A 27,635-nucleotide genomic window follows, 5' to 3' on the forward strand; every position below is an offset into this window, starting at 1 on the left:
AAAAAGATTATTCCAATACGTATATGCATTTGCATATAAATCCGGTCCCTAGTTATTAAGACAAACAACGCATTATAACGTAGTATTGTCTCAAGCTATCAACAATACTAAAAATAGCTAAAAGCTAAATAGTACCTATAAATATATACTTGGTATTATTATATACAAATAGGATGATAAACAAATAGTAATAATTCAACTTAACCGGCTACGATTTAATAATGTTAATATAAATATAATATACAATATCCTAGGCTAACAAATCGTCTCCATTGTATACGATATACGATTCTAACGTCGCGTCCAAAGTAAATGCGTCCGATCCGTCGAAATCCGTCGGGATTTTCCCCGTCTATGTTTATGTTGGGGGGCCAACTCGGGTATATTAATTATTATTACTGTTATTTTTAACAATATAATAATACAACAAGTCAAGAATTTGCTTACAGATCTTTAACATAGTATTTTAAATTTCTATCGTTAATCTAAGACCGAAATATCCTCGTATGTTTCCCTAACAAATATTGAATTTTCGCAATTTTTTTTTGGCCGATATTTAGTACGGAATTCGTACAAATTTTTTTTCGAAGTTATACAATAATTTGTATGGGGGGCTATAGAAACATTTCTTCACCTCCCCCACTTATTTCCAAAACTACTTATTTATATGAAACTTCTATGCAGATATTTAATTCGGAATTTGTACGACCTTCCTCGAAATTTTTCAAAAATCCCATACAACCGAATAAAGCATTTTCCTCATATGCCGTTTCACCAAACTAAAATTATGGTTTCGCACGAAACATTTTATTTATAGTTAAAGGTGTTAGATTGAATAAGTATCTAAAGCGAGCGAAGCGACCAAATTTTTTTCTAGTTTGGGGACCCCTTCAAATATTTCCCTGTGACATAAATACTACCTATCCACCTCTGATTCTGCCGCTGGAAAATGAATTAATGTTGTAATTAATTTTAATAGGGAAGACTTAATGGTCTAGCTATGCTCTCGATCAACAAAAACGATTCAATTACTCCTGATGAAGTGCTGGTTGAACTAACCAATAAAAAAAGGAAACTAGAATTTTTATTATAAATAATTAATAATATAATAGGTATATATAATATTCTGTACATACTATGTGCATATTAAATAGTATTTAACTGCCATGAGTTATGTAAATCTTTGTATTTGTTTTGTTATTTTGCCTATTAATATTTATACGTGTAATGTGTTTGATTGTTAGGAAAATGGGTAGTTTTAGTGTTATTTTTTTAACCGATATAGCGATAATAAGGTACCTATAATAAATATATTATATTTTCCGGTAGGTTGACGCTGCCACTGATTATAAGACAAAAATAAAGTACACGAAATAAATATTTCTACAAAACTAATATTATAACTTAAATAAATGGTTTTTAAATTATTTTGTTTTGTTATAGGTATACGGTATACCTAGGTACCTATAATTATTTCAAAAAAGTCAACATTCGTTGACAATTTTATCTATATTCAGTTATTTTTTTAGATTGACACTAAAAAACGAAATCCATTTTTTTTGAAAACGGGTTGTACGTAAAAATCTAAGTTTTCCTTAAATTGTTGTTTGTTTTTCTAGTCAGTTTTTTACCACTATTTACAAAATGTACAAAATACCACTTTCCTACAAGAAAATATGCTTCTGAAGGAAATTTAAGCATTTTTACTGTCCCAAATCCAAATGGTGATAAGAGAAATTAAAAAAAAAACCACACACATCATTGTAAAATCCAAACATTCATCGCTCCGCTAGTCCGTTTAGAATCTAAAATTTAAAATAACACATGATAGGTATTAGGTTGGTACTTTGGTAAATGGTTGGTAGGTATATACCTAATACAAATTAAACATTATACATAATATAATATATATAATATTTATTTACATTTTCTAATACATTTAAGAAACGGGAATAAACTTCTGATCATAATTATTCGATTTTTTTAATGTAAAAAATACCTATAGTATATGCGATAGTAGTCAAGATGTACTGCTGTATTCAGCTTGTTATGTTGTTCAGTATCATTTTTTTCCTTCTTTACGTTTGCCTTCAGGCGCCCACATGCCCCTTACAATTTGTTTTTCTTTCATTTTACTCTATTTCATTTTTTGTATACTTAAATAATTTTACATGGGCCAGCTATCAGGTATATCTAAACAGCTATACCCGAGAGTACCCTGAATACCTTTGTACTAATCATATAATTTGAAAATCTGGTGGTCGTAAACTGCAGTCTCTTCAGAGAATACCTACATACTATTTAATTTTATAGGATTCTCCAAAGAAGATACTGCGTTAAGTATTGGACATAAACATGTCGTGAAACTACTTCAACTTTCCAAAAAAACTAAATAATGTAGATAATCATCAACAAAATTTGAAGTGAGGTGGTAATGAAAATAATAGGTAATAAGGGTAGAAGTATACAGGACTGGAAGGTTTGATGGATTCAACTACCTTATACTTTATAATTCTAGGCTGCTAAAATTAATCTAAAAACTGTTAAACAAAATAAATAAATGTCTAGTGAAGTAGTATTAAATACTTAAATGCTTCAATCTTAAATCTTCATCGACACCAATAATTGAAGGGTCCAAAAACTTATTTTTGATAAAAATTGACTTGTCTCGTTGTTGCACGGAGCCCTTCAATTTGAAAAAAATTGAGTTTGTTATAAAAATTTAAAACCACGCACAAAACCCATTAACAAAAATTGAAATTTGACATTTGCAAACTATTTTATCATTGTTTTGTGGTTACTTAATTTTGGAGGACTATGATATTATAGTCTGAACTCTGATTATTTGTTATTGTGAAATTCTCAACTACCATGTAACTATTGTATTTTAATATGGATTATGAAAAAAATTTGCAACCATTATTTTTTTTATGTATACCTTTTGAAATAGTAAAAACTAAAAACTAAAAATGCTTCAATCTTCAACTTCAATGTATTTGCTGGTAGCAAAAACTGGAAAATTTACAAAAAATAAACTATTGACAAAATTGATTTTGATATCATGTTGTAATGCAAGAACAAATTACCCTAAATACTTTAAATGTTCGATAAGTGTGCCAGACAGGCCAGGGCGAAAACCACGGAGAGTATAAGGACAGCGGCGCGTTGCGATGCTGTCCGGCGTCGGCCAATTCTCTCCCATTTTCACCCAGTGGTCTGATCCCAGTGAAATTTATTTTCTTCTGTAATAAAATTATAAAACAGATACGAAGGCAAAGGTGAAAATACATGAAAATTATTCACATCCAGAAGTATGATACAAATGGGAAAGTAAAATAGTATAGGAAAATATTATATGCACGCGAAAAAAATAACAGGACCAATTATTATAATTCGTCGTAAGAAAATAATAATCAGGAAAATATTACAAGTTAAAAATGTTAATCATGAAATTATAAAATTAGGAGCAAAGACCTATATAAAGAGGAAATGAGAGATCAGAGAAGTACAAATTAGATTATTAGATTAAAAGCTTGAATATCATCAGTGCATTATTTTACAATTACTATCAAACTTCTATCATCCTTCTGAAGATTGATTGTGAGTCTGTGAGTATTGATAAACAACCAATTTATATTGCTTATAACTTATAAGTTTATTATTGTATATTTATATTATAGTCAAAAATATGGTAAAATATATTATAATAGGGACCTATCTATCTTTTATATAATATATATATATACATAGATAGATATATTGTTATCTTTGATCACTAATCGAATTTATGACTCTTATCACTTCATTCAAATTAAAAATTGCAAGATATTTAGTAATCCTTAAAAGCTTATTAAAATAACACTTTTATTTTTTTATTTTTTTTTTATACCTAACGAAATGTATAATTTTATAAAATGGTCAAGGGCCAGTTGAATACTTCCACGGGCCACGGGTTGGGCACACCTGATCTAGAATATGGACTACACTAATATTGTTAGCGTAAATACTAAATGCTGATAAAAATGAGACGTGTTTAATGTCTATATAAAATACTAATAAATAATAATAATATATTGTTGTACAAACTTCGCATAAAGTGTTGCACGGCGTATAGTTTAGGCAAAATAGGTACATTATTGCAGAGTTCAATAATATTGTTCATAACATTACATTTTAGCTAATCGCAACTTCGTCCACCGAGAGAATGTGGTAGAGCAACCACACAATTAATACACACTTCTCGTCTCCAGTCGTATACTCGCATTTCTGAAGTAACCACAGTATCTTAGCGAACGAGCAGTCCTGTAAAGAATACTTTTAAAAAGCACTTGAGTAAATACTCAAATACATTTATTTTTAAGTATTTAAGATACTACTCAAATACTTTAATTGTAAAGTATTTCAAATACTACTCAAATACTTTGAAAAAGTATTTGGAATACTTTTCAAATACTTTTGGTTTTTAAAGTGGGTTTCTAATTATCATAATATAAACACATGGGTAGTAGGTAATCTAATAGTTATCTAATAGTTTTAAAGGGAATATTGTTATTCAATATTCAACAACTTTTTTTTAGAAATCTGGTTTTCACAAAACTTTGGGTTTCGGCTAACACAGAAATACAGAATATTAAATAAAACTATTATTCTATTATTTTAGTTGACAATAATATTTTTCCAACCAATTATTTCGAATAAAAATAAAATGTTCGAAATAAAAACTAAAGTACCTATTCAATACCAAAAAGTATTTAAAACAAAAAAAAGTATTTAAAATACCATTCAAAATACTTCATGCTGAAAGTATTTAAAAAGTTATTCAATACTTAAAAAAGTATTTGAATACTTTTACTTAAATACTTTACAGGACTGCGAACGAGGTATAGATATGATATAAGTAGGTATCCGATAACGTGGCGATATTGTGTATACAGTCAAATACGATGAACATAATATGAATACAACAAAAATCCATAACTTATCCGTGGTAAGTGTATGAAAAAGTTTTAAATGACAAAATTTACAATAAATCATCACAATAATTTCAATTTTTAAGCAAGCCCGGATTCAGGATTAATTGGGCCATGGGACACCATATATTTATAGAGGGCCCCACTTTCAACTTTAGCTTCAAAATAATTGCATCACTACATTTTAACGACTATGTATTATTGTATAATTTTGTACTATACATAATATTTATATATAAGACTGATAAATAAATAATTATGTAATGATGCGTTAGTGGTTAGTGTACCACAAATTCCAATCCGTCTGTAACCACCCTTCAACCAATACGATTTCCCGAAAACGCTGCAGTTACAACACTGTCACGTCTGCCACTTAGGTGATAGTATACTGTATTATTTTATGACTATTTCATACAAATCTACATGTAAATGTACATACATATTGAATACATTGCTATATCGTGTTCGATTGTGTTGTAGTTTAAATAAGATTTTACGTTTATATAGGACCTAAAAAATATAACATAGAAAACTGTATTTATATCGATTAATTCTACAGCAGATCAATTTTTTTTTAATTTTAATTCAATACACCCGCGTATATTTAAGTACTATTACTTTATTTATTTAAAGCTATTTTTACAATTGTATTCGCTATGGAGATTTCTCGCATATCTCTCTCCTGCCAACAATTTATAAATATTTACCTATTTAATTGTTTATTTAATAATATATATAGTTTTTATTTATTGATGCATACGTCATACAGTTGCAACATTAATTATTATACTTCGACAATTAGTTTTCACAAGAAAATAATTAGAACAAAATGTATATTGTGTAAAGAATACCTACTATATCAATATTATACCATACTTATACCTAATAAATAATTAAATAGGATATATTAAAATACCAATCAAATAGTTATTGTATTTAATAAGCAAAAAAAAAAAATTAATAATATAAATATCAATAAATATTATATTATATTGTACGTATTTGGAGACACATTAAAAATAATAAGTCTTGAGTTGCCAAATAAATTTAGAACATTTAGATGTGTTTTTACAATGATCTAATACAATGTTTTTAATAAAACATTATAATTTAAAATGTAAAAAAAAAATATCTGATACTTTATTTTAATTTACTCTGTTCTATACCAGATGGAATCATTTCGTCATCCAATTCTTTGTTAGTAATATTAAGACCCATAGAATTATATCTTATTGGATACGTTAGCAAATTTCCTTGATCCCAAGTAAATAATTCTTTATTATGTGGATTGTATTGGATTAGTGTAGTGTGTGCAAATGGATTAGTGAATGGTAAATCAACATCATTTAATCGTACGTTTTTGTATAAATCCAGTGCAAATCTAAATTAAAATTATAAAAATTTAATACATCGTAGAATGGGAACTAAAATATTTTGATTCATTTTGAATTAATTGTATGAAATATGTTATATGCATCACCTAATGGTTGTACTCCTTTCAGTTACACTATGGACTGCATATAATACACCGCAAACAATAAACATATCTCCAGCTCGATCATGTTTGACGCTAATATTCCAAGCATACTCTATTTCCAAAGTCATCGGATCTACATGTAGAACAGCTGTATTATTTGAATCCTCCAGGCCATAAATTACCCATAATCCATTTTCTTCGACTGCCAAATCTACATAATTCATTCTAAATATACATATAAAAACTACTGTACCCAGTTCTAAACTTTATACAGTTTAATTTGGTTTAAATTCAAAATGTATAATAAATTATATTACTTGGTTGTATACAAACGACTTTTGAGGTTAGTAGTATTTAAGTATGGGACCGTCATAAAATTAGTGCATTTTTCTTGTAGAATGTCAAACCTCCGAATTATTGGTTTGTCTTTTTCGTGAAAATAAAAAGAGTCCTTATACATCGCATGACTATTTCCCTAAAATACAATTTTATAAGAATTAATTAAATATTATTATAATAGTATGCAATTTAATTTAATAACTATTATTTATTCTTATACAAACCAACTTCACATTAAGTATGCCATTTCTATATAAACAATAATAAAAATCACAATATGAAATTGACTTACTTAAGCTTAAAAGCAAATATATATTTTAGGTTAGATATTTCTTATCTTGTTGGAAGATTTGAAAACAGTTATAAATTATTACAGTAGGTAATTAAATAAATTAGGTAATTAAAACTATAAAGACTATTTTAATACTTAAATTATTATATATGATAAAATAGTGTTATCTATTTGTAAAACTGCTGCTTTACGCTAGCAAATAAAATTTAATATTAAGTACCTAGTAGGTATCTAATAGTAAATGATTAAATAGTTATGCATTTCACTCACGTGGAACGGGTAACTTAAGGTATATGTTTTTGTTGGTTTATTATCTTTAAACATTGATTTATTAGAAAATTGAAAAAGTGAATTTATTTCATTTGTTGTCATCCAAATTGTTTCGTTTGATTCACGTGACATTGGATCTTTCATCCAACTTCCAAATGAAGCATTCGAAACCCTATTGAAGACTGGTTTACCCACCGCATATACTTGACAGTCTGAAATACATTATAAATATCATTGTTTTAGGTAAGTATAAAGTAAGTTGTAGGTGGAGCTAATTAATACAAACCTATTATTATACTCTTAATTTAGTATTTACCTAAACTTCGATTAGCATGACCTTTATTGGTGACTTTGTGTAATTGTTGTATAGCTAATGGCTGATGGCCCAGCAAGTCATCAATCGTAAATTCTTCTTTACACTCTTTTGTTTCTTTTGATTTTGGACAAGTAGGACAAATTACAGGTGGTTGGCATATATCGTATTCTCCAACTAACTCTGGGGGTCCTGTACCGAACTTTATTTTGTTATTAGGGTCAACATAAGGCGGAGGTGTTACCAAAGTTGGATCAACTACTGCAATGTACAAAATAGTTGTGTCATTGAATATACGAATATCGTAATATTAACAATTATTTAAAAATATTTACTGTATAAAGTGATGTTTCCAGCTACGATGGCTTCGTCATTTTTGCTCACACAGTAATATGTGCCATTATCAGTATCAACAACCGATGATATATTCAGTTGCATTATGAACTTATAATTGGAAACATCTATTCTGGTTATACTATATTTATCACTGTTATCTAGAATGTCTCCTTCTCGTTCCCAGTAGTGAATCGCGTATGGAAAAGCTTCTACTTCGCATTCAAATGATGTTGAACGATTAACTGCAGCTGCCACATGTTGATTTTGTACAGAAATAAGCGGAGGGACTAAAAATAATAATAATTATACATTATGATTATGATAACATCTAATTTAAACTTTCATATGTTATTGATTAGGGGTAAAAACTTCCAATATCAAAACAGATGTTTATATTTCTTTTAAAACATATAATATATAAATATTAAATACTTATTATATAATGTTACAAATAATATAAAATATAATATGTGAACTTGCCGAAAAAGTTATTTATATTTTTAATTTTTCCCTGATAATGACTGAACTTACTGTTAATATTATGTAATACTATTTTTTTAACGACAGGAACAAGATATGTATGTAATTAGGTAGGTACTTACAATGAGTTTCAATTGAATAATATTGTATTGCAGATGGAGCTATACCATTATCAGCAATACATTTATATCGACCCATATGAAGTCTATTAACTTTAGTGATATTTATAGCATGGCCGGTGACTGACTCCTCTAAAATAGAAAATAATAACTATATGAATTTCATAATGAAATGACTTGTGAAAAAATGTAATACTTTTAAAAATAATTACCTCTCCACGACCCTATTGGTACTGTAGTAGTATCAAGTTTTTGCCATACAATTGTAGGTTTAGGGGATCCTGTTGCTACACACCGTAACCTTAAATTATCACCCTCTTTTACAGTGATATTCTTTAATTCAGATTGTCCAATAATACTAGGAGCTGTTAAAAAATCTGAAGTAGGAATTCCATTTACCGTGTAATTATAAGCACTTAATCCTGGTCTTCCAGGAGTACCATCAACTCCTGGTTTACCTGGACGACCTTTCGGTCCAGTTAAACCTAATTCATTAAATTTTAAATATAATTGCATTATTTTTATATGTATAAAAAAAAATCAATAATCACTAACCTTTCGGACCAATGGGGCCAGGTGGTCCAAAGGGTCCCATTTCACCAGGCTTTCCATCGGTACCATTAAAGCATGTTGCATCTTTTCCGGGTAATCCATTAGTACCAGGAAAACCTAAAGTTAATTATTAAATACTAACACATTTAAGGACTCTTTTAAAATAAGAAATGTAGGATAATATAATATTAAATAATTTTAGGTAAGTATATATAAATAATTAAAAATTATACTTTAACTAAAATATACTTAAAAGTTACTACATCGATAAACGATATGTGTATACTCAATATTGTATATTATAAATTATAAAATTAATAGTATACCTATATACTACCTTTTAGTCTAACGGGCACAGCACGATGAACGCACGGTCATTACGCTCGTTCCATTATCGGTTTTTTATACGCAATTATATCTGTTGTTATAATGATCCAATCAACCAATAATCGTGGTTTATCAAATAAAAATTCAACTTCAAGCTAATCAAAACCACCACCAGTTTATATTAAAGGCCAAAGGCGTGAGAAATTTTTCCAGTTTTACCTCAAACTTTATGAAAACTATTAACACTACAGAATTTATCTGTAAAACCGCATCTTCATATCTGATCATCCACACTCGTTTTAATAACTATTACAGACTAATTTTTAAATATTATCTAATCGAGAACAGTAACAGTTTTCATTCTTACCAGCAATATGAGAAACGTAGTGCATAATCTCCACCCTTCTACTTCAAGTAAAGATGATATTATTACCACTCTATATCTCTATCACAGTTAGAACATCAGGTCACCCACCACCCACGTTCTTAATATTAAGCGATTTTCCGATAAATTATCTTTGCCCCTTTTTTTTGTTGACCTAAAAAAGCCACCAACAACTTGGTCTTATATAAAATTAAATTTTTACCTCCACCAAAATAATTATCAAAAAATCTTACCCACCTAAAAGCACACCTCAAAAATATTTTTTCTTATCTTAATATAAATTAAGTTATAATCTATTTGTATACAACTAATTACAAACCATCAAGACCATATTTTCCTGGCATTCCATCCAATCCGGGTTCTCCAGGAATACCATCACGTCCATCTAAACCTAGTTTATTAAATAAAAATATTTTATAATGGTATTTATTTCATAAAATAAAATTTCATTAAATTTATTTTTAAACATTAATTATCTTAATAAAACTAGAATAGGTAAAAGAAGTTGTAATTAACTTTGATATAATTCTATAAAAAACAAAATTGTTATTTAATATAAATTATACATAATTGAAATATATGCAGGTACCTTTGTAAGTATTTTGATATTTTACATAAATCAAAATTAAGAGGGCGTGTTAAATGTTAGTGCAATGCACACTATTTGTTTTCTTTCTCTGGCCCAAATTGGCCATATGCAACATAGTAAATCTGCATTAAGCGGATCCAATCTTGTGTAGTGTTTGTACGTTGGTTTCCTTACGATATTTCAATTTTCAAGCGATGTAAAAAATTTTAAAATTTTTATACCTATTTTACATATAGGTACTTATTACTTGTTGTATACAAATTGAAATATCGCAAAAAAGCCAACATATAAACACAGATGATCTAATCTCAACTTATTCAGTTTGATAATAGGTCAATTCGAATTTCATTCTAAAATCTAAATTAAAGTTAACAACATAAGATTGCATGGTTCTGCTTAAATCAAGTTGTGCAATGTTTCATATTGTCAGAAAGAGTAAACAAATAATGCGCTGATGACTGACAGTCTGACATTATAACTATAACTTAATTATGAAATAATTGAATGTTATTGTTATTATTGTAAAATAATTTTAACCTACTAACTGATGTACAGTATAGATAAATCATATATATATAAATATAAAATAGGTGTGTATAATACAGTACTGTCTGTACCTATATGCGTTTATACAGATATACATATATTGATATATGTGCAGACTCAAGGGCGTCCCCAAGAATTGGAGATGGGGAAGCGAATTATTTTCAATTTTTTGTTTCACTATCCGATTTAGTGATAGGGGCATATTTAAGGGCGGAACAAGCGGGCCATGATCGCCCCCTCTTTCACCTTAATACTGCTTTTTTAGTACTGTAGTGAGACGAGAGTAAATTTATGAATTAAGGGGCCTGCTTGTGTGTCTTTAATAAGGAGCAATATTTAGGTAATATGCAATTTCTTGGTGTCGTCCATGACATTTGTGTTAGTTTTTTTTAAACAAAAAATTAAATAATTTGCTTGACACTGCACTTGACCTTACCACTACATGCCACAAACCTATAAAAGCCACGTTCTTAGTTCTACCGTTCATAATCGAGTGTAATAAAAATAACTCAGTAAAAAATGTTATTTTACTTTTAATTTAAAAAATATTTATTTTGTGATATTGTATATTACGTCATAATGATTGTGATAACTGACCCAGAAAAAACCAAGGGGTGCAACTGCTACTACTTGCCCCCTTCTGCAGCCACCCTTGTGTACAGTCTATCTTTTATATTAATAAATATTTATAATTTACCTATTCATATATTGGAAATCTATGTTATAGGTAGTAGGTATTTATATTTATAATTTGTATACTTCATATCATCGATACTTCCCTGAATTAATTGTTTTACAATATTTAATTATTTAGCCTAAAGGCTAAAATTAATTAGGCACCCGTATTACCGTATTACCTAGGCTAAATGAAACGTATGATCAGAACTTTAAACAAAAATAAGAAGGTATATTTAAAAAAATAGCTGTGTGTATTTTTATGATTACCTATATTAGTTTGTATTCTATAATATGAATTATCCTTACCAGGTGCTCCTGGAAAACCAGTCATCCCTCTTTCTCCTTTTGGTCCAACCTATAATTAAAAATGTTTTAATACGTAATAAAGCTAAGAATTTTGTATGACTCCAATTTAGATAGTATGGCACCTATACGAACCGGCCCTGGTAGTCCCGTAGGTCCTTTTCGACCTTCAATACCCATAGGGCCAACCTGACCTGGTTCACCTAAAACATAAATTATCAAGGGAATCGTTATTTTTTAGTTAAACATTTTATAAATACAGGTTTATTATTTTATTAAACATTGTATTACACAAGTAAACTTTTGAAGAAATATTTATCCAACGCTTATAATTGTATGCAATATAGTATTATATTGTAATAATTAATAAACATACAGTTAAAAGAGTGATATATTAGGTTAAATTACAAACTATTAACTAATAAGTTTAATAAGTAAAAGGACAGCATATCTTGTTATTCAATTAACATTTTTTCACGGTACACAAATAGCACAATATATATACATATAAATGTGTCATTGTATTAAAATATATGTATCTTTAACCTAACTTATTGGCTATTCGATATTATTAAATAATATACCTACTACAAAAATAACATTATTATTTTACGATTTAAATATAGTATTATTAAAAAAAAAACGTATTATTTTATGCATTTGATTTTATGATCAATAAAAATAATCCATGTTTAGGGTAGTTATAAATTTTTTTTTAATAAATCGTATACCTTTGCTGCCTGGTAGTCCTCCCGGACCAAGCTCTCCTCGAGGACCTATTGGTCCTTCTTTCCCGGGTGGACAATAGTCTCTGGTAGACGAGCAGAAACCCTGAAGAGCAGCTACCTAAACATTTTTACCGTTTATACGTTAATACAATACTTATATTAATAACCATAAGCACTGTGTATTTTACGTATTGTATGTGCAATATGCACTCTCTCACTCTCTCTGTCTCTTACTGGTATCCTAGAATAGGCGTTGAGCCAATACCATTCCTCTTTGGTGCCGTTAGGGGGTTCACCCTTAGCGTTGGTTTCTTTTTCGATAATGGGTCGGAAATTGGGATTGATGAATTCCACTTTTTCCCCGCCATCATCAGTCTTCGAAGATACCGAATTCTCAGCAATATTCACATCCCGGCGAGGCCGATGGCTCGTCGCTGCCTCCAATGCCGAACACTTGATGTCCACTTCGCGTATATACTCGTACAGTCCATACAACAGTACGTATTGGACCGTTATGACTGCGACTAAGCACACATTCGGGAAGTACTGCATGATTGAACGTACAATTTTAGATCAGAAGCATAGACGCAGTTAACATTATAAGTATTTGAAGAATAACAAAGTCCCCCCAATTCGGTGAAACCGTATTCGGCACGCCCGAACGCACACAGCGACTTAATTAGACACTTCAATATATTAATCTCCCCCATGCGCTACACTGCATGCAGCAGTCAACGATCCCGTTTTAATCAGACTCAATTAACGGTATGCTTTTTTAATTGAAATTAATTATTATAAGAATCGATGAATGATTAAAATCTCAACACTCGACCGCTATATCAACCGTAATATGCAGCATATTAAATATGCAATATTTCAATTACATATAAATTTGAAAACGTGCTTCAATAATGGAAGGAAAAAAATGTCATCATACATTTGAATACAGCACGAAATCTAATATATAAACATGATTTTAACCAGCTATGATATTATATAATATAGCCAATATAGATACAGTTATAGGTACATAATACATTGTGCAAATATTATATAGTTTATACTTCATTGTTTCATATATTATTCAAGATATATTATATTATCTTATAAAATTGTTTGTAATAAACGAGAAAAAAATTCCAAATTTAAAACTTAACTTTTAAGTTTTTATACTGAATTCTGATTTAATCTGCGAAAGTTGCAAGAAACTAGCTTAAAAAAATAAAATGCATTATAGCAAAAATAGTAAAATCTAAATCAATGAATACAAACTTACGTATAATAAAGTATAAACACGGCTTATAAAGATAATTTTATTAACTATTATAATAAATTAGGTACTATAAAAATAACTAATAATTTTAAATTAAAGAAAAAACTGTGAAAATTGCTCTGACGTATATAGCCATATATACTATGTGTCGATTGTAACTCGTAATATTGCGAAGGTGTCTGTAATTTTTGTATAAACGTCGTGAATACCTAGGTTTTTTTTTTAACTGTACTATATTTTTTTACATAATACCTTTAATGACTCAATATAAAACAATTTATAATTATAACTATTATAACACAATATATCATGTGTTTTATTTAGTGAAGTTTATGAACCACATAAAACATAATATATTAATATTATGAATGGACCATATAATATATTAAATTACTAAATATTTTTTTTTATTGATTAATTATTATATTATACTTTTTAATATAGTTGTGCAGGTATATCTAACTAGATCTAACCTGTTGTCTATTATTCGTATGAATGTATGTACCTAATATAATATATACGATAAACCTAAGACTGATATTTTTTTAATAATCCTAAAACAATTTGATTTGCTTATAGACATTTTTTCTTTGATAAAGCTAGACAACCTTATGATTAATCTTGTAATATGTTATCAAATCTGAGATTTAAAAAGAAAAATTTTTATGAATTCCTGAATAATTTGCTAATTTTCGTGATTTTATCGTAGGTATTTGTCAAGATTTGAACTTCTAAAAAAAAATTGTGACTAAGGATTTTTAATATTTTTCAAATATCATTGTAAAAATATAGTAGGAGCCTTGTAATACATTTTCAAGCTTTTTTACCGAGCAAATAAAGTTTTATTGACATTTATAGAAAATAAAACTAATAAAATTGGAAACTGAAAATGTCCCTAAACAGTTAAAAACAAATTAAAATATTTTGAAAATGTTATGTTGTATAGAAAATACGAATATAAACAACCGGTGAAAATGTCATGTATATACACGTTCATTTGCTTTAGAATTATACCAAAAATCAAAATCGAATTTGTGTAAAATCAATTTTGCGTAAAAATTCCCGTTTTTTTTAAAATTTTTATGTAGTTTTTCCCGGCGCTTTTGAAAACTATTGAGAATTTTAAACGTTGACCCCCCCCCCCCCCAAAGTACCAACTAGATTCACTTTCCTATCAGAAAAGATACTGTTGAAGAAAATCTAAGCATTTTTACACACAAAAAAAAAAATTAAAAATTAAAAAAAAACACACACATTATCAAATCAATACATTCATCGTTCCACTCGGAATCTAAAAATAAAATTAAATATTTAAAATTATTATTTATATCAAATAAACCAAATAATATTCAGGTTATGTAAATAATAATCCAATACTTTTTTTTTATAAAGGGAGATTTTCATCAAGTACCACCTATGAGCTTCCCACGTACCTACTACAGGTTTGGAAACCCGGTGCATGGACTGGATCTAAGGAAAAAAAAAAATAAAAATAAAAAAAACTCACATCATTGTAATATCAATACATTCATTGCTCCACTCAGAATCTAACATGATTTTTTAGTTCAAAATTTATAAAATGATCAACTTTTAGAGGCAATGATTGAAAATTTAAAACAAGGTAGTTCAACGTAAATCGGTTATTCGTAGACCAAAAAATATAAAAACACAGTTTTTTGTTAGTTATTTTATTTAAAAATTTGGATTAAATTAGATATTTAAACAAAGGAGAACGATTTTAGTTTTGTGTTTTATTTTTAAAATATTATTTGTGGGTTCTTGAAACTTCTTAAGTACCTACTTATATTATTACACACAATTATGATAATAAATAAATAATAATAATTCAGCTTAAATGGCTACCGTAACAATATAAATGTAATATAAAATATACTAGCCTCCGCTCAGAATCGTTTTTCGTTGCATTATATCATTGAATTGAAATTTAACACCATCCAAAACAGTCACACTCTTGTAACCTACTGTACAGCAGAGCGACAGTCACTTACCCGCTTTTTTATTATTACTTACATGTGTACTATTACATTGTTCGCTATTGCCTATTCAAAAAATTTAAATGTACACACTACACAGGGCCAAACCAAAAAAAAATAATACATTTGTGTGAGGTAAAAGGAAGGAGGGCGGCAGGGTGAAATCTCTCATAAGTTGGTCTTATGTAATCGGATTAATCGGTAGTAACTTTTCTGATACATTTTCTGATAACAATAATTTAGCCTACTATCCTCCCCTTGGCCCTTACTTATATTTAATTTTAGTATGCAACTGGTGGGAGAGTCTCTAATCGTTGGACACCCCTGCTATAAGATATATAGTCGATTCAAATATTCAATCATTTATATATAATGGGACCATTTAGGTATAAATGGTATAATAATACCTAAATAATTATTATAATAAATTAAAAATACAAATCTCACACATTATACATTTATACACGTTGGTATTATTCTATACTTATATGGTATTAGTGACGTATTAGTGTTTGTCGTATACTCGAATGTGTATTACACTATTACTTACTTACTTATTAGCACGAATAATAAAAGAATATAGGGAATATAATTGAGGTAAATACATAACGTACAATTTCCACTGGTAATTTAAAATAGAAAATCGTGATTTCTTAAAAAAGTGTAAAATGGAAATAGTACCTACGTTTTGAAATATATTAATTCATCATTCGTGCTTAATAGGTAATATCATAGAACAATATGCTAATATCATATTATTATGACGTATATTTTAGGAATTTTAGCACATATTGTTGTTAGGAATATTTATGCATGATTGTATCATGTGACGTCGTGACGATTTTACAATAAAAATTGTGTTACCCAAATTGGTACAAGTGTTGTATACCCCGTAAACAAAGACGAACGTTTGACAACTTACTTTACAGTGTTGACTACTTGAATACAACAACAGATTACTGTTGCAGTTACAGAATACTGAAATCTGAATAGATGATTACAGTCGACTACAACCATTAGGGTTTATCTTACAAACGTGAAGTAAATACGAAATAGACAACAGTAAACAGGACGTACCATAACACTGTATGTAACATTTTTATTTATTTATCCAAATTTGTATGTTATTTGTGGTACATTTGTTATTTTAATTAGTTGTTGATGGTAATGACATTAAACCAACAGTGTATGAAACGGAATATGTTTGTATGTGACTAGAATCAGTTGGGTAAATCATTTATTGTTTCTTACGTAGCAGTTTTAGCGCGAAATTTAACTTTAGATAAATATTTAAAATTGTGTACATTTCTGTAATAAAGATAAGGTAAGAAGGTATAGTACTATAGTAAGTTAATTGTTTGCCGTCAGTTTATGTTTTGAACATCATAAGTACTTTACATTTAAGTGTTTTTCGTGAAGCTAAAATATACCTATTCAATTATTGTATTATGTGGGTATTTTAACTTTTAAGAAATCTGAAAATTGTATTTTCCTCGAGTAATATTTTATAGACATATTAATACAATATACAATTATTAATTAATAATAATTCTTTTTAATTGCACATCAAAGCAACATATTGGTTATAACATTGTTAAAAAACACTCAATAAATAATAATTGTATTTATTTCCATTGAAATTTAATGTAGGTAACCTACTTAAAAATTAAAATTTAAGACTCGATAAATGATACTAGATAATAATAATGATAAGGTTATTATTTAATATTTTTTCTTCACATAGGCAAATACAATTAATATAATATGATAGGCACAATATGTTTTACTGTTGTTTAGTTTTTAGTATGTTGATTATTTATTAATACGGGAAAATAGCAATAGCCAATAGAGACAAGAAATACCAAATAACGACTGTCGCTACTTCGCCAACTCAATGATTTATAATGATAAAATAACATACAATATTTGTGTGACCAAACAATTTTAACCTCTGTTTTTGTTTGTCACTAATATAGTTTATTTCTATCTACAGCTCTTCTTTTAAACCCGAATCTATCTATATAGGTACTTAAAATAGTTTTAACATTAAATTTACATTATTACATTTATATTAGGTAGTAATTACAAACATATTAAAAATAAACGTATGCAGAAGAAAAACATTAAGTTCATTATATAACATTGTTATAATCATTTATTAACATTTTACAGATAAAAAAGTAAAAATGCATCGAAGTATAGGTAAACGAATTCGCATGGATGATCCTCCTCCAATGGAGTATGATGTTCCATCTACACCAGGGAGTTCTATTCATCCAAGCCCTATGACACCTAGTAGATCAGATTATCAAGAACATTACAACCCTTATGCAAATTATCATAATTATCAAACACCAAGGTAAAACATATTAAAAGAAAAAAAATGATATAATAATAATTATTATTATGGCTACTTTCTAGATCTGAGGTATTCAACATGGACCATTATCAAGAACCTGGAGCATCAGATAATAATTATGAACAAATGCCGGTTATTCAGCCACTTCAACAATCACAAACTATAATGACATATGAAACACCTCCTCCTCATGTTTCTCCATCAATTCATGAAGAAATAAATATACAAGAACATCAATCCCCCCAAATGCCAGTCCATGATGCTATGTCTAATTTACATTTAGACAATCAAATTCCATCTACAAGTGGTGGTATTATTGATTCACCTAGTGGTGGTATTGTTGATTCACCTAGTGGCGGTATTTCTGATTCACCTAGTAGTGGTCGAGTGACTAGAGCAAGAACTAGAGGTTTAATATACATGATTTAATATAACGCACTAAATTAACACACTTTTTTATTTAATGTTTTGTTGTCATAGGAGCACAATATCCACCTCAAAGATCTACTATGTCACCATCTCCACCTCCAGAAAAGAAACCAGAAAAACGTAAGCCTGGAAGACCTCCTGGCAGACCTGCAGGATCAAAAAAGCAGCATGTTCAAATACAACCTGTTGATTTGCAATTAGAAAATGATGGAACTTTGTATGGTTCAATTAGAAATGGTCGTGTTTCTTTACAGGTAAATTACATTAGCTTGTGTAATTCTTTAGTACCCGCGAAACGGGTTACTTCTCTCGTGGGCGGGAGTATAGAACAAATTTAAAACCATCTTACATTTTGAAGATTATAGTATTTTTTCACCTTCAAAAAGTGTCATAGTATCATCACTCAGCTCAGAATCTTAAATGTATAAAATATTTATTAATATATAATCTTTTTATATTAGGTCACTGTTGATGATTGGATTGAACAATATAAAATAAATAGAGATGAAGCACTTTTGGTTTTGATGCAGTTCTTTATCAATGCTGCTGGTTGTAAAGGTGTCATTACACCAGCTATGTCTGAAAATATGGAGCATGCAGCTATTATTAGAAAAATGACGGAAGAATTTGATGAAGTAAAATAATTTTCATAACTTTAGTTATTTTTTTTATATTTATACATTCTTATATTGCTTGTTTCTTTTTTAGGAAAGTGGAGAATACCCTCTTATTATGAGTGGAATTCAATGGAAAAAATTCCGATCAAATTTTTGTGATTTTGTTGGTCACCTTGTCAAACAGTGCCAATATTCTATTATATATGATCAATATTTAATGGATAACATGATATCACTTTTAACAGGTTTATCAGATTCTCAAGTTCGAGCATTTAGACATACAGCTACACTTGCAGGTAAATTATTATCTACTCCGATTAATTAAAAAATTAATTATACTCAATATTCATTAAATTGCAGCCATGAAATTAATGACAGCTCTAGTTGATGTAGCATTAATTGTGTCTGTCAATTTGGATAATACTCAACGTCAATATGAAGCTGAGCGTCAAAAAGCTCGAGATAAAAGAGCAAGTGATCGTTTAGAATCATTAATGGCTAAACGACAAGAACTTGAAGAAAATATGGATGAAATTAAAAATATGTTGACATATATGTTCAAATCTGTATTTGTTCACAGATACAGGCTAGTAAAAATAAAATATAGTTCAAACAAGTTAGCTAAAATATAAAATTACAGGGATACCTTACCAGAAATTAGAGCAATATGTATGGCAGAAATAGGAGTTTGGATGAAAAAATTCCATCAAAACTTTTTGGATGACTCTTATTTAAAATATATTGGTTGGACTTTGCATGATAAAGTTGGTGAAGTACGGTTAAAATGTTTACAGGTAATATTGCATAATTCTATATCTCAAACTCAATCATTGCCTATAAGAAATACATAAATGATTTATATTGTAAACTTAAAACATTAATATGTTCTACATTTATGTTCATTCAATAAACAAAAATAGATAAATAAATAAATAAATGATGTTTATAAAAATTTAAAACTGGCTAAAATGTTATTCTTTTTTTGTTTTTGTAGGCCTTGCAACCTTTATATGCTTCTGAAGAATTAAAAAGTAAATTGGAACTTTTCACAAGTAAATTTAAGGATAGAATCGTGGCAATGACATTGGATAAAGAATACGATGTTGCAGTTCAAGCTGTTAGATTAGTCATTAGTATTTTAAAGTGAATAAAATATTTAGCTTTTACATTTACTTTTATTTTAATTATCTAACATTTAATAAGTAAAAATGTTTATTTGTAATATAGACATCATCGCGATATCTTATCAGATAAAGACTGTGAACATGTTTATGAACTTGTTTACTCTTCACATCGTGCAGTTGCTCAAGCTGCTGGAGAGTTTTTAAATGAACGATTATTTAAACCAGAAGAAGATACAAAAACTGTGAGAACAAAACGAGGAAAAAAACGTTTACCAAATACACCTTTGATACGAGATTTAGTTCAGTTCTTCATTGAATCTGAAGTAAGATTTGGTGAAAAATCGGAATTATTCTTTATATGTGTTTTAATGTTTAACATTTTTTAGTTGCATGAACATGGAGCCTATTTGGTTGATTCGCTGATCGATTCTAATGAAATGATGAAAGATTGGGAATGTATGACTGATTTATTGTTAGAAGAGCCTGGTTTAAGTGAAGAGAGAATGGATGATAGACAAGAAACAAGTTTGATTGAATTGATGGTGTGTTGTATTAAACAAGCAGCAACTGGAGAAGCACCTGTTGGGCGAGGACCAAATAGAAAGGTAGTAGTTTATTATTTAAAAAAATGATTAAATCTTTTTTCTACGTTTTAATATTCTAATAATATATTTTTATTACAATTCTAATTACTTTAATTTGTCATATTGTTAAGCAAATAAATATTTTATTAAATGTATATCATTCAAAGCTTAAAATATAATATTCAAATCTATTTTAATAATATATAAATGTAAACTAAATATAATAAGTTAATTTTTTTCATGATTGGATACTAAAATGTTTATTTATTGAAACTATATTTTTAATTAATATATTATTTTAAATAGATGATGTCAGTAAAAGAAATTAAACAAGTTCAAGATGACAAACAGCGATTAACTGAACATTTTATAAAAGTGTTACCCCCATTAATTGATAAATATAGAGCAGATGCTGACAAACTTATTAATTTGTTATCTATACCTCAATATTTTGATTTGGATATTTATACAACATCAAGACAAGAATCTGTAAGTAAATTTAAATGAATAACTTTCTTCCCTAAAATCTTCATATTATATGTGAACTTTATAATAATAATAATAATAGTATTTATTGGACATTGTAACTACATAATATTAGTTTAAAAAAACAAAATTGTTGTAATTGTTTTATACATTTTATTGTTACTTCAGAATTTAGATTTATTACTTAAAAAAATACACTTGGTAACTGACAAACATCAAAACGACGAAGTTCTTGAAACTTGTGCCAAAACTTTAGAAATTCTTTGTTCAAAAAACAATTCTACATTAGCTACCAGGTGTAGTGTTCAAAAAAGTACACTAATGGACACCATTACTAATAAACACAGAGAAGCTATGGATGATTGGAACAATCTAATTGAAGGAGTAAATAAATAAATAGATTATTGTTTTCATAAAATATTGAACCATTATTATTTATTTATAACGATTTTTAATATTTATTCTAAAACAAACTTTATTTTAGAATGAAAAACCCGACGATGATGAAATCTATAATGTGGTAAATAGTATGAAAAAAATTTCTATATTTTATTCATGTCATAACTTGGGACCTTGGAATTTGTGGGATATAATTTTCAAAGACTTAAAAATGGCCCATGAAGGTTCAAAACCACTACCAGAAGAAGTAATTTAATATTTGTAAACATTTTCAATTTAATTATTCATTATATGATTTTTTTACTTGTTATGAAAGGCTATCAAATATAGCATTGCTGCGTGTATGTTTGCTACAATGTGGGAATTACACAGTATTGAAAATGTTTTGGAAAATGGACGTAATGAAGATATAGAAGAACAAGTGGCGCAAGTTAAGACTAAGCTCTTTGATTTCATGGATGTTCTTCGAGGAATTTTGGCACATTCTACTAATCCTTTATTCAAGGAAGAGGTATTTTTCTTCTATTATCTTCTGTGAATAATATAACATTTATTTTTAATAAATATTGTTTAAATAGGCTTATATATCAATATGTGACTTACTTGTGGTTTTTTGTAATCAATTGGGTGTTAAACATTATCCAGTCCTGGGAAATCTAATTTATGATTCTGACAAAGAACTTCAAGATTTATTGAATAATTTTATTCAAAAAAATGTGTTTGTTTATGAAGAAGAAGGTGATTTATATATTAGATGTTTTAAATGTATTAAATATTGAACTATATACTATATACTATATACTTAGACTAATAAATCCAAATTAATAAACAGGTGTTCAAGATGAACATTCAAAAATTGAAGAACTACATAAAAGAAGAAACTTTTTAGCATCTTATTGTAAATTAATTGTATATGGGATGATTCCGGTTACTTGTGCAGCAGATATCTTTAAGCATTATGTCAAAGTACGAATCAAAATGTTATGAATTAATAAATATGAACTGATTATTAATTATCTTTTTATACTTAGTCATATAATGAATATGGAGATATTATTAAGACTACAATTGGAAAGGCCCGTGAAATTAATAAAGTAATTTGTGCCAGAACTATGGTTGTCAGTTTAATCACATCATTCAGAGAACAACAAATCAACTGTGGCACGTTCCGTATCTCAAGATCTTCTCAAGAGTTCAGCAGTTTAAAGGTATAGTTTGACTAGAATTAACATTACTAAATCAAGTTGACTGAATACTACATTTTTTTTTATATCAGGAATTGGCCAAAAGATTTGCATTATCATTTGGATTGGATGCATTAAAAAATCGTGAAGCTATGGCAGCTTTACATCGTGAAGGTGTTTTATTCGCTGTAGGTACTGATGAAGGAATTGCTCAAGATGATCCATCAGTACCACCTCCACATGTTGCATTTTTGGAGATATTAGCAGAATTCACCAACAAACTTCTTAAACAAGATAAACGCATTGTGTATGTATATTTTGAATTTGTACAGTTCAATAATTAGTTATCCTAAATGTTGTTTATTTTTATAGTCTTAACTATTTGGATAAACACATAACATCAGCAGTTCCCTCAAGTCGCAGTGAAGATTGGCAGCCTTGGGTTATTTATAGAAACAGCTTAATGCATGGTGATGCTGAACCTGGACCAGTAACTTCACGGCGGGCATACACACGTAGAAACAAAAAAGAAACTTGTAAATAAATCATTTAAATATATAAAATAAAATATAATTCATAACAACTACTTTCAAAATTTATTTTTTAGATGATGACGAAGATGATGAAGGGTCAGATCAAGATTTTGGGTAATAAAAAATTACTGTTTTAATTAAGTTGTAAATTATAAACTTGGATAACATTAATTTTAATGCTTTTGCATCTATGCGGAGAATTATTTTATTTGTAATATTTTTGCAGTTAAAGTATGCTTATATTATTTTTAATTTATTAAATTTTCTATGCTAAAATTTTTGTTTTTTTTTCAGTTACTAAATTTAAGCTGTTATCACCAATGTCATCTTGGAATTTTTGTATGCACCGTTGTGTGTTCCTATTGTGTAATAAAATATATTTTGCTATCCAATTTGTGTTTATTTTGATTTTTGAAATTAGTTGATTTGAATCTTTTAATTTAATTTAATGTAATGTATATCAATTACTTTTAAATGTATATTTTAAACAATGCATGCATTTTTGATAAATGTGATTGATAATAATTATAATAATTTATATTTTGGCTATGTGTTTTAGTTATTTTTTATTAAATTAAATGTATGAAAAATATTATTTTCAATATGCATGAAATTTAGTTTGGGATCGTAAGATATATTATAATATATTTTTAAATATTATATTTCGACAATATCTTTTTGTAATCAACATTATGGAGAAAAACTTTTACCTATATTATAATAATTTATATGAATAGTTAATTTGCAAGATGTAGTAACCCTAGTACCTTAAATTATAATATGGTAAGTAGTAAAATAATAATTTTTATGTAATTCTAATATTTCATATTTAATCAGTAATTCATATTATTATGAAAATATAAAATTTTGAATATCAATTTTTTTTTAGTTTTGTCTACTTATTTATTCGGTTTATTGAGCTTTTGTAAAATAATTTCAATTTGGGTATAAAATATTTTTTAATACTAATTTTTTTATCAAAGAAATACACGCAAAAAGTTAAATTCATACTCATAAACTCACTAGTTTGAATCATAAAATTGATTAAACCTTTTATTTTATCAATGTTTACTATACTTTTTGATACTCACAGAACTCCAAGTATACAGAATGAAGCACCATTAAAGAAAAGGAGATCAAAGATTATTAAGTAAGATTATATGAACCCATATCCTCTTCGGTACTTGTTATTTAAAATATATATATTTTTATTGTTCATTTAGATCAATAAGATCACAAGATAGCCGCTCTGAATTGAACTCTGATGAAACTAATTGGTCAGACAGTACTGTAGCTGGTGGCTCTCGCCCAACACGTCAGTGCATAAATCGTTCAATACCCTATCGTTATATTCAAGAAGACGATGATGACGATGAATAATGAAACATAATAATATCTGTACTTAATTCCACAGCAATTAATAAATTTTCCAAACTACAAAATTTTTATTCTCATATTAATTGATACTGTCTAATCTTGGTAAGGTACAGTTTTTTATACATTAATTTCCTCTATAAAATGCTAACCAATGTCATAAATGTAATAACAAATGATACAATATTTTGATATTTTGTAGATGAATAACTTATAATTTTAAAATCAATCGATTGTATCCTACACTTGAGTTGTATAGACAGACATTTTTTTTTTTTTTAAATAAATACTTAAAAACAGTTTCAGTGTTTTGCATAATTTAATTATTATATCTTAGGTTATACATGGTTATACACAGGGTATTTATGTTCTACGATATTATGTAACACTTTTTTTAGTCACTCATTATATTAATGACCTTTTATAACCTTTAGTATTTTTCATTTATTATAACTTATGGGTTCCAAAAAAAATCTTTAATACTTATAAGATTATATGATTTAATTACTAATAATTAATTTTTATAGATAAATTAATTTGTTTTTTCCTAGATTCGAGACGTTAATAATTCTTTAAGTAACTATTTGAATTATATAATAAGGCTGATACAGGAGCAGATAATTTGAAATACTGGAAATGTATTAAAGCAGGGATTCTTTAACTTTTATAAACACTGTACCCCTTTTTATCAATATATTTTTTTGGGTACCCCTTCTTAGTTACTAAACTAAAATATATATAAAAAAATTTAAAGACTACATACGTTATTATTTCATTAAGATTAAGTTATTAAATACTAATATAGAAAAAAAATTTAAAAACTATAAGCGCTTATTTTCAAAGAAATTAGTGAGATGGGTGAGCTTGTTTCTGTTGGCACAGTTTATCAATATTTCTAAGTTCTAATTCTATTTAATACTATCTTAAATCATCTTCAACATTTAATTTATTTCTATATTTACATTTAACATAAGTTAAACTTGAAAAACCTCTTTCAAATGAATAAGTGGTGGAAAATCCAACAAGAAATTTAACAGCAGTGTTAGACAGTTCTTTTTGTTCCTCTCCAACAATAACGACACGTTCGCAATAATGACGCAAGATTTTATATCCGAGCGTAGACGCGCCACGCGCATGAAACCTAGCTTAACGTCTCGCTTTTATAATTATTATATATTCTACTGTCTCCTACTCTACTTGGTATAACGATAGCCACGGTTACTCAATCATTGACGGATGAAACGATTAAATATTACGGTATCGTTTTAATTTAAAATTTACAAATGTTACCTTGGATTTTAGAATTTTTTTCTTTATTTTAATTTAAAGGTTTGATGGCCAGACTTGTACCCCTCAAAAAATTTCGAGTACCCCCAAGGGGTACGCGTACCACAGTTTGAGAAACACATATTCCATATACCTTTAATAATTAAAGGTATATGGAATATCAATGTAATATACATACATTTTAATGTGAGAGAGCTAAAATCACTTAAGAGTACGCTTCGCCCGCATGCGTTGTCTCCATCTTACAAACGGGACAACTATGCTCCCTCTGTATTTATAGTAGAATTACTTAAATTCCACAACGCATAGAGAATAACTTTATCTGTGTCGTAGCGTTTTTATTATTTGGATAACATTAATATAATTAAAGTTATCAGTTTGAGAACATTAAGTTTTTTTGTTGTTTTTGTTTAACTATTAAAAACTATTGGTAAGTGCTATAAAAAATACAAAAACGCTACGACACAGGTTCTTCCTTATGTGTTGTGGAATTTTAGTAATTCTACTATAAATACAGAGGGAGTATAGTTGTCCCGCGCAAAACAGTTTTTGCTATGTTGTGCATTTGTAAGACAGAGACAACGCATGCGGCCGTAGCTTTTAAGATTCTGATATATGGTTTTGCCCCTAATGCCTAAACCAACTTATTTACTAGGAAAACTGCTAAAAATGAAAGATTTTTCCATGTTTTTATTTTTCTGGTTTAAATGTTGACAAAATATTTGTATTCATTAACCTCTTAAGTTAGTTGTATAGGAAAAATATTTAATGTTTACAACTTAACAATGATACATTATATAATTGAAAAATACATATTTTTTTTTGTTTTTTGAGTACATTTTATAGAAATAATTTTGATTTTAATACTTGTTAAATTAAAAATAATATTTTTCTTACAAAGCCTAGAAAATAAGCTAATAAATTCATACAAGCATTCAAAATTGTTATAGACATAGGGAAGTACCAGTGACTAGTATTTATCTGAGGCTAGTAGTAGCTGCTAGACATAATATTAGTTATGTGATATTTTTTACATATATAATTATTATTATGCAATTTTTTTACTATTTGTACCAGGGTTTGAAATTTTGTCACCACGCCACTGTACAAAACCACAATAAATATAAGGTGTTCTCTGCTGGCCTTAATATTGTTACACTCATATTAATTCACTTATGTTCACTTAAGTATATTAGTGTATTATATTGTTTAACATTTAGGTACTGTTTATATTTTATAATTGTTGAGCAATTCTCAACAGTTGATATTCATTTGGAACTTAAAATAA

The 27,635-nt window shown here is 27.9% G+C and overlaps 2 protein-coding genes across 7 annotated transcripts; one reads left to right on the forward strand and one right to left on the reverse strand.

Annotated features, from left to right (window-relative positions):
• Window positions 1–5,936: 5,936 nt before the first annotated feature.
• LOC100159502 lies at window positions 5,937–13,371 on the reverse strand. Its single transcript, XM_001950690.5, has 14 exons — window positions 12,939–13,371; window positions 12,708–12,822; window positions 12,112–12,179; window positions 11,980–12,028; window positions 10,180–10,251; window positions 9,152–9,265; window positions 8,809–9,081; window positions 8,600–8,728; window positions 7,997–8,284; window positions 7,665–7,922; window positions 7,349–7,560; window positions 6,765–6,922; window positions 6,451–6,672; window positions 5,937–6,351 (listed from the first exon to the last, which is right to left on the reverse strand). Exons 1-14 carry the CDS (start codon window positions 13,254–13,256, stop codon window positions 6,111–6,113), a joined length of 2,517 nt encoding a protein of 838 aa, XP_001950725.2. The 5' UTR covers window positions 13,257–13,371; the 3' UTR covers window positions 5,937–6,110.
• A 3,538-nt stretch (window positions 13,372–16,909) lies between these two features.
• Window positions 16,910–25,365, forward strand: LOC100168393 (cohesin subunit SA-2). 6 transcript variants are annotated; one of them, XM_008185621.3, is made up of 24 exons: window positions 16,922–17,057; window positions 17,127–17,199; window positions 18,144–18,330; window positions 18,393–18,739; window positions 18,811–19,013; window positions 19,221–19,394; window positions 19,468–19,672; window positions 19,737–19,962; window positions 20,017–20,170; window positions 20,371–20,519; window positions 20,604–20,823; window positions 20,887–21,105; window positions 21,391–21,573; window positions 21,739–21,954; window positions 22,055–22,216; window positions 22,286–22,480; window positions 22,548–22,707; window positions 22,802–22,935; window positions 23,001–23,177; window positions 23,246–23,460; window positions 23,526–23,689; window positions 23,761–23,800; window positions 24,780–24,836; window positions 24,910–25,365. In XM_008185621.3, exons 3-24 carry the CDS (start codon window positions 18,158–18,160, stop codon window positions 25,064–25,066), a joined length of 3,930 nt encoding a protein of 1,309 aa, XP_008183843.1. In that variant the 5' UTR covers window positions 16,922–17,057; window positions 17,127–17,199; window positions 18,144–18,157; the 3' UTR covers window positions 25,067–25,365. The 6 variants fall into 6 exon arrangements, with proteins under 6 accessions (XP_001950748.2, XP_008183843.1, XP_029345584.1 ...); XM_001950713.5 differs by lacking the exon at window positions 17,127–17,199 and having other exon boundaries at window positions 16,910–17,057; XM_008185623.3 differs by lacking the exons at window positions 16,922–17,057; window positions 17,127–17,199 and adding an exon at window positions 17,211–17,295.
• Window positions 25,366–27,635: the final 2,270 nt, after the last annotated feature.

The sequence above is a fragment of the Acyrthosiphon pisum genome, chromosome A2, assembly GCF_005508785.2.
Source record: "Acyrthosiphon pisum isolate AL4f chromosome A2, pea_aphid_22Mar2018_4r6ur, whole genome shotgun sequence".
NCBI lineage: Eukaryota > Metazoa > Arthropoda > Insecta > Hemiptera > Aphididae > Acyrthosiphon > Acyrthosiphon pisum.